This window comes from Poecilia latipinna, unplaced genomic scaffold (assembly GCF_001443285.1).
Source record: "Poecilia latipinna isolate Pla-1442-1.1 unplaced genomic scaffold, P_latipinna-1.0 Scaffold1695, whole genome shotgun sequence".
NCBI classification, from domain to species: domain Eukaryota; kingdom Metazoa; phylum Chordata; class Actinopteri; order Cyprinodontiformes; family Poeciliidae; genus Poecilia; species Poecilia latipinna.
The window spans coordinates 50,367-59,432 of NW_015114311.1; the positions used below are offsets into that span (position 1 = coordinate 50,367).

Below are 9,066 nucleotides of genomic sequence, written 5' to 3' on the forward strand. Positions count from 1 at the left end.
TAGTTAGCTAAATTATGGTCTGTATAGATAGATAGATAGATAGATAGATAGATAGATAGATAGATAGATAGATAGATAGATAGATAGATAGATATAAAATCAGTGATGTGCTGTCAGATGAGGCAGGAGAGCCAGAGCCACACCTGTCATCATGGAAAAATAATATATAACAATAACATCATTTATAAAGATTTTTTCACCCTGTGGTTTGTCCTATAAAGTCCCTATTTATCATTTGACTAAAATATGATGCTGTTTTTTCTTCAAAATCGCTGAATTTTCCCATTGAAATGCTTGGAAAAGAAGCCGGTGAGGCAGCACCGAGCTGAGCCTCACCTGTGATTGCGCAACCTCTCGCTAAGAGCACCGGTTGCCATTCTATGAGAGCAGCTCCTCCTGTCTGTACGTCGCCAATAAAATGGTTAAAAACATGTATGAACTGATTTTCCATAATTTAGCTTATGTATTTAATGTACTGTGTTTTTATTGTCACCAACTGAGTGTGTAACGTGATTTGTGTGATGAGGAGCGATCATAAACGGCAGAGAACAGATGAGGAGTGAGGCAGGCAGTTCTCGTGTCTCATCGCTGGGGGCGCTCATGAACCCAGACATTGTGACTGCACAACTGCAGAGTAAGAGATGGTAACAGCGAGCCGTCCAGCGAGCTAGTCACACAGTAGTTGCGCTGATACAGAGAGCGAGAAAGATGTGGTTTTGAGTTGTACTTTAACGGTTTCTCCCTTTGCTTTTAAGCACAGCACGAAATTAATAATATCTACATCTCTAAGTTTGATTGAGACAACGGAATTATTCTGCGGCGTTAAAGAATAGTCTTTTTGCCCTCCAGCATTGTACGCATGCGCAAAATTTCCTTAAGTAAACAATAACATGCAGGGGGTCTAGATTTGCAAATCCGATTATAATTAAGTCGGTGCCTCACCAGATATGAAGCTCACCGCACGTCACTGACTATGAAAGCAGGTCATCCAGTTAATGTTTGATCCTTTCTCGGTTCTGAGTATTAGTGAAGGATGGAAGCTGAACTCATCAACAATATTATTTATTGATCAAATTAAGGCTATTTAATCCCAACAAGCCGATTCCTGATCTGAGTACCAGAAAACTTAACAGCACTGAGAACAGGATCTATTAACATCAACAATATTACAGGATTATGTTAACAAACTGAATTGGAAATGACATTTAAGGGTTTCATACAACACAGCAACTGTAAGCAGTGCATTTATTCACTTTACCTCCATGAGGGGAAGGTCAAAATAAAAATAAAAAAAACGAAAGAAGAGACACATGGACATCATGTTATTTTGAGCTCCTTAATCTAATATTTCAAATCATGCTAAAGCTCTAATTTGTGAGTTTTTGTGTGTGTATTTATGCAGATATAAAAAAACTAAACTAAACTTGTGTTTAAACACGTTGATTTTAACATTTTGATTTGTTATTTGTCTGCCTCCGGCTCCCGACAAAATTGCCCAGCAAAGAGTTGATGCTGAGACGGCACCGCTTTTTAACGGCAACGTCAGCGCCTGAGGTGGTGAAAACGCAGAGAACTGGCGCTAAACAAGCATGCAAACATCAGGAAAGTAAAATGTTTTGACAGGCGTAGTTGTTTGTTACCTTAGGAGGCAGGCCCACTCTGTGAAAGCGTCGTCCCACCTTCGGGACTTTCTCTAAGGCGTACTTCTTCCCTCTGGACTTCGCTCTGTCTATAGCGCTGTAGTGGAATGTCTCACTGGCCAAATACACCACCTGAATGCAAGAAATATATTTAGCCTGGACCTCCAGCAGAAAGCACTTCTTAAAGCAAAAGTAAAACACAAATCAATTTACTTTGAAAAATAGATTGAAAAAGTTAAAACATGACAAGGCTTTGACAAATAAGTAAAAAAAAATAAAAAAAAATGTGTAGTTACTTTGTATTTAATCGAAACATTCATTTATTTAACTGAAATGCAAATTTATTTGTTATATCAAGTTAATCTCAAACTACTTATACCTCTTGGTGGATTTCTATTTAGAGCATCCTTTTATTTTTTTTTAATTTGATAAATATGTTTCTTGTGATTAGAAGCGACCCAGTCAGAGTTCGGACAGAGTTGCAGACCCAGTCGTAGCTCGGTCTGCAAGCTCATCTAACCAAAACTACACAGATTGTGTCAGGAGGAAGGGGAATGTTAAAGTTTTTTTTTTTTTTTGTTATGTAATAATACAACTTTCTGACGCTAAACTAAAATTAGAGTTTTCACCAAGCCGTAATGATCACAATCAGATCAGAGGTAAATTACTGAAATAAGTCTCTTTGTGTAAAGGCTTTATATAATGTTTTTATTTCTTGAATTACTGAAATATTTAACTTTTCAATGATACTCTACCATTCTGAAAATGCACTCATATTTTCAGGCACATGATGCCGAGACAATAGCACACTGAGAGAGGTACCTTTGTTTTGGGCACCACTCCAAGGCCGAGCTTCGTATCAACCAGGGAGGCTGCGGCCTCTGACAGATAACCCTGATTGGGCAACAAGCAGCCTCGGCCAAAACAGCACGGACAGCAGAGCTAGTGACAAAAACAGGACACAGAAAGACGTTTGCAGGGGGTTAAAAATGCCTCATATGTGACTGTAGTCACAGATACATCATGATCTATCAAAAGAATGAACTAAACCTAATAAATTAAATCAAAACTTTGTAGAAAAGTTTGAAAATTAAATCCACAAGTGTCTCCGTTTCCTCTTCAAAATCAATAACGACCTATGCCACGGCACACAGTGTACCTTGTGAAAGTATTTGGTCCATTTTGGGTTCAGGTGACCGTAAGGCTCTTCTGACTTTGGTTTAAAAACTCCAATGATTTTCTGCAGAGATAAAAGTCAACATTAAGTTTATGCTCAAAAAGATCAGCTGAGAGTGAGACTCATTTGTTGCCTGTCAAATAAGGAAAGTTACAACTTCAAAGACAAAATCTATATTTCAGTTTCATGATTTTTTAAAGGGAAAAAAGGGGGGGGGGAGTGTGTAGTGACTGACAAAAGTGACAGTTGAGTTCACGATTCAATTAAAAATAATTAACTCATAGACCAATATCCTAGAATTTTGTGCAGTAAATGTTTGTGTGTTTTTGGCATTCTGAGAAAAATGACTGTAACCTTACCCCTTTTGAATCTTTGACAAAATAGCTCCCGCTGGAGCCTTGGGAAATCCTTTCAGGAAAAACACCACCTTCAATGGCCTGTTCTGCCTTGAGGATGAAATCTGCAAACTCTGGATCTTCTGGGAAATGGTTGAAGTCCCCACTGTTTGTACCTGGTTGGGAAATGGCAACAAAAAGTTGTTCAATGAGCAGCAAACATGGAACATGTTACATTTCCCTTCAATAACTTCAAACAAATGAAGGGGTTTTTCACAGAACTTGTTATCCATGTCCTAAAATGGCCAAATATTATATTTTAGAGCTGCACAACTTTAAAATATAGAATGTATAAATCGAACAAATAAAAAAAATCCACTTATTACCTGAGGAAAATAACTGAAATCTAGGGTTTAAGGAAAGGAAAACCAAAAATGACACAAGATTCATGTTTGGGCAACGACAAAAAGGTCAAGCAGGATAGCAAGCCAACAAGACCCACTAGGCAACAGCAGGGGTTGTTTGTGAGCATAAAGTTGATCAGATGACACAAAATCCTTGTACTATTGATTTAATTTTTTTTATGCATCCTCCGTACAAAATTTACTGTTATCCACGGCTCGTCTTATCAAACAAATTTATTTGCACAAGCTCTCTGAAAACATTCCACCAGTATGTTTAACTTTTATTATTAATTGTAACTGTGAAGTATTTTAGCTCGTTTCCAAGCCATTCATGTGTTGAAATACCTTGAATTGACTCATTACAACCAAAGAACACATTTTTGTGGGGAAACTCATTTCAACAGAGTATGACCAGCTGTTACAGACAACATCCTGAAGACCTACATTACTGTGGTGAAGTTTTAAACCCAAGAGTAAACGGGGGCTGATTATGTGGAGAAAAGTGAGACTTGCACAATTACGACATTGCTCAATCTAAAGTATAAGGGAGTGTTAAGTCAGCAACTGGAAGAAATTATGTTTTCGTTGTTAAGATATTTTAATGCACAGTTTTTCTCACCAGTTTACCACTATAATTAACTACAGTCTCATTGGGTTTACCACAGAGTACTCTTAAATCCCTGATGAAGTTGTCAATTTGTTAGATCTTCAAGCTAATGCTAGAGAATATTTCCTCTGTTATCTTCCCAAAAAGTAAAATAAATCATTTAAGTTTTCACTGACCTCAAATTTGACAGAGACACTTGATTATGACTAGCTTTGTCTTAAATGTGTTATTGGTATTTGAAAGCCACAGTTACTATAAGGTTACAGCACGTTCTGCTGCCCAACTCACAGAAAGTAATAAACACGCACATCGATTTAAGTGGATTTGAACTACAGACATTTCTCCATCTAAAGCAACAAAACCAGAGGAGTCATTTCATCACCTGGCAAAATATTTCAGCTGCTTTGCAGATCTGTTTGCAAAGTCTCTCTGGTTAATATGCCATGCTAATTATTCCTCTGTTGAAGGCCCCCTTCACATGACACGACACATTCCTACCTCTTCAACTTGCTAGAAGCAGAACAGTCAGCTGACAGGGAGGCTGTGTGTGCTCTGCGTCAGTCACACTGTGTTACAACATGATGCAGGGAGAAAAGAAAGAAACAGATGCCGGACAGAGAGGAGCAGATGCAGAGACTATGGCGAGCACTTAACCAGCCATTTGTTAGAGAAATATAGAAAAAAAATATATAACTTTGAAGCTTGTTTACTTGAAGAAACAAAGCAGGTGGCAATTAAAAAAAGGATAACTCAGAAAAAACTTCTGTTAATATTTGTGTTAAATACAATTTCACCAGTAAAAGTGATCTGCATACCATGCAGGAAATCAAAGAAAGACTGATTCATCCACAGGTCAAAGTAGAACGTGGCGCACAGCCACGTGGTATTTGTTTGGTCACGTGACGATTACAAAAGGAATTTAAATCTCACTCTCATTTTAAAACTACTGTAGAAAGATGTTTGGTCCATATATTTAGCTGCCATCGTTCAAGGATGAAAGCTTTCTGCTCTGCATTTGCGTTGAAAGTCTAAAATTATATAATTCCGGAGTCTGACAACAGAAAGAAGTAGAGCTTTTCTCTCGTTTAATCTCTTTTCTACTGGCTTCAGTTGACAGAAAGCCTGAGCGAACGTGAAACAGCTGAAGTACTTCCTCTCTCGCCTATCCTTACGTTTTCAGCACAGAGCACCAACGCCGCGCCACAGACTATTTGTGAGTCAACCTGCAAAGTGGCCTGATGCATATTTGATAACAGCCTCTCAGACGTCCAGCTCAGTTTTTAGGGAATGGAAAGCTCCTTTGTTTGCAGCAGGTTTGCGGAGTGCAGGAGAGCGACGCATCAAAACAAAGGGAAAAAAAAAGCATTAAAAATAAGATCGTTAGTGGAACTGAGTCAGTACAGGACACCAGAATAAAAAAAATAAATAAAAGTACAATTAAAACACAATTTTCTGCTTTTAGTATTTTGCTGCAACTAGAGCTGAGCCACATGCAGAAGTCAGCTATGACAGCGAGCAAGCAAATGTTACAGGAAGTAACTTTATAGAGCGATGTTGTAATTTTACACCGTATTTGTGTTAAAAGGACACAGAAATTGGGACGCAGAGACCTGCCATTTGAGGCTCAATCTCTCTCTACCTGTGGCCTAGATTTCTGGCCCGGATTAAAAAGGGTCCAACAATGGATTCCAACAATCGGAGATAACAAGAACTGAAAAAAATAAAATAAAATAAAAAGACACAAAGAAACAAGGTGGGCAGTATCATGCGAGTTAAAAATTGAATGTGCTGCTTCCATGGTGACTGCATCATGATTTATCATTTGTTTCCTCCTGTGTCAGACTCTGTTCAATTCATTTTGGACTGGTTTGATCTATAAATGCTGATGGGGTGGTGGTGTAGAGGTAGAGCGTGTACCATATATACAGAGTATATTAGTCCTCAAAGCAGTTGTCAAGGGTTTGATTCCCGACCCTTGGACTTTTACTGCCTGCCTGCTTCTTCCTCTGCCAGTTTCCTGTCTAAACGCTGCCACTATGGTCCCCTACTGCAAAAAAAAAAAAAAAAACTTTAAAGAAATGCCTGAGCTGAAGGAACGTGCTTTTAATGCCATTTTTTTTTTGAGTAAAAACAAAATCTGATGAAAATTAAGGACATATGCTAAGATAGATAAACAAATCATTTCATTTCCGGGAGTCTCAAAAATGTTACCTCTCTCAAAACACCATCACATTTTACTCTTTTATGAGCAACAGTCCTTGAAACAAAATTGGATTCAGCAGGTCAAGAAAGCTGGACGTTTGAATTGACCAAAACGAGCTATAATCTATTTGAAACATTGCACTGCTAAGCTAATTCAATTAAGTAGAAGTAAAGATATTTTTCTCCAATATAGAAATCGGAGCTGCCTAAAAACCAGTATCAGCAGGACCGAAATGTACAAAATGGGTAAACAGAAGTTGTTTATAAAATCTCTAATTAGTGCATTTGTAGTTCTAACTTTGTAACTTTGCTTTCCACTTATAGACCTAAGCAAAAATACAGAATAGACCCCAAGTTGCAGTCGTCTTTGAAACATTGCATTTGCAAAGAACTGCCTGGATGAATTGTTTGGTAGAAGATTATTCCTTAAGTGTTTCATTCATATTCGCAGAGCAAAATTATATTTGGACAGTTTGAGGGACTCGTCTAAATTGTCCACATCTGATAAGTAGCTAGTATGCTCACGCTAACAAAGAGTGGAGGGGGCCAGAACGCCAAATAAATTTATATGTGTTTATTTTGCAAAATATTGTGTTTTACCATTCCATTTCACAAGCATAGTGTTTCCTAAACAGGGGGATGTTCCTTCACTTTGCATATCCTCACTGTTTATGTTTTTGACATAGAAACAGCTTTACATTTGCAGAAGGAAACACATGTTTCGTTCGGCAACACGTGGGAGAGGGGTACAGTTTGTTAACTCTATGCACCAATCAGCCAGATAAATCTATGGTCACTCCAGCAATTTTTTTGACATCTCATCAAAATGTTTTTTGTTTTTTTTTTAAACCATGAGAACAACATGAAATCTTTTTGCCATGCTGTGCCTTGTAGTATTTTGATTTTGTAGAATTGCAGATCTTTTTTTTTTTTTTCTTTTTTACAACCCATCTGCTCACATAACATGTTCTGGTATCATAAACACGAAGCTCTCACAAAACGTTACATAAGTAAGCGAAAAATTATCTTTAGGGTGATATCATTTACAGGTTAATAACACAACTAGTGGCACGTATGACGGAAAAGATCAGTTCAAAGGTGCAAAGTTCTAGATACGTAATTATAATCAGCTCCCAAAGGATTTGCAATGTTTGAATTCAAGAGGACAGTTTTAATAAAGTTTAGAAACTTTATTAAAACAATGTCTTGACGTAACAGCAATGCAAATGCATAAAATAGCATTACATGTTGCAGAAGTTTACATTTCCTCTCTCGGGCCTCTAAAATCCTGTGGAAGGGCTCGGTAGGATAATGCAAGATCAATATTTCTGAGTGACTGCATAACATTACATCGATTTGCCCACGATGCATTCACTGTCATCTCTTTTTTTAAAAAGTAGCACTTTCCTATGGGTAAAGAACAACCATATGACATGGAGTGAGGACGACATTTCTAGTTCTCCATAACATGTGGGAACTACGTTTAAGTCAGTTAATCTAAATAATTACCTGGGGAAGCCAAGGTGTCTTTATCCGACGATGAGCTGTGTCTGTTCCGTCTGCTCCGCTTGTCTCGGCCACCGTTCGGAGACGTCGAGCTTCCTGCTAAGCAGGGCAACAACAGCGCCTCTTCGCCGGAGCCGTCCGTCTCGAGCTCGGTCAAGACGCTCTCACGAGAGTCCGAGATACGGACCGCGACTCCGGGATTGGCCGCAAACCCCAGTCCTATTCGGCTGTTGTCAAATGATACCTTCGAGGGTCCTGTGGAGTGAAAGTTAGAGTCCAGTTCGGGCACTGCTGCTACCGCCCCGGTGTCCAGCACAGGCAAGCCGCTTTCAGTCTCTGTAAGATCGCACTCTGACATCATTTTCGCTCCTTCTTTGTAGATTGGTTACAGTTTCTTCTCTTCGAATTATTAATCGTTCATTTTAAAACGAATTACATGTTTGGACGAGGACGTAACCCTAAACGTTATCACTCGATAGTAGCTGCTTTCGCTCAGCAGTGTGCCAACATAACCCGTCGTCAAGCCTTTTCCTTTCCTTCCTTGTTACCTCTTTGCGCATGTGCAGTATGGCCGTAGGTCGGAGATGCCTTCAGGGGCTATTTAAAACATTAGAACTCGAGGTATCTAATATCACAATGGATCTCTTTATTATCTTTTCACTTTATAAGCATCCCAAGTGTAAAAATAACTTAACTCAATTCTGAAGTTTCTTCGACATTATGGCAAGTTGTTTGTAAAATTATTCAACTACTTTTTACAAATTTTACGTTTGTTCGCTCTAATTCAGTACTGTGCAACTAAAGTACTAGTTAATCTTTTTGAAAAAGTTGTTCTTTTCTAGTAGAAACTCCGCTACTAAGCTAAATGACCATAACATTGGCACAGTCATCCTCGATTATCACATACTTGTTAATTGGTGTTAAAAACCCCTACCTGTGAACGAAACAACTTGATCAAAACGGAGGCGATTGTCAGGATACGAAATATGTGCACAAATGACTCACCGTATTTGTGTCATTGGCAAAGCAATCTCACTGAAAGCGAGTTACATTATTGACCAGTAGATGTCGACGTTGATACACAAGTGAAACCATACATAAAACCCTAAGTTTTTTTTTTTTTTTTTTTTTTTTTTTTTTTGGGTTTTTTTTTTTTTTTTTTTTTGGAAATTTTTTTTTTTTTGTTTTTTTATTT

General features: G+C 38.1%; 1 protein-coding gene across 1 annotated transcript in view; it reads right to left on the minus strand.

Moving 5' to 3' along the window:
* pi4k2b (phosphatidylinositol 4-kinase type 2 beta) overlaps positions 1–8,456 on the minus strand; it is a 15,674-nt gene extending 7,218 nt beyond the window's left edge. The window contains exons 1-5 of the mRNA XM_015060241.1: positions 7,875–8,456; positions 3,177–3,328; positions 2,800–2,880; positions 2,463–2,582; positions 1,641–1,772 (exon numbers count right to left, since the gene is read on the minus strand). Of these exons, the coding sequence (XP_014915727.1) occupies positions 1,641–1,772; positions 2,463–2,582; positions 2,800–2,880; positions 3,177–3,328; positions 7,875–8,232 (843 nt within the window). The 5' untranslated portion in view covers positions 8,233–8,456. The remainder of the gene's footprint in view (positions 1–1,640; positions 1,773–2,462; positions 2,583–2,799; positions 2,881–3,176; positions 3,329–7,874) is intronic.
* Positions 8,457–9,066: the final 610 nt, after the last annotated feature.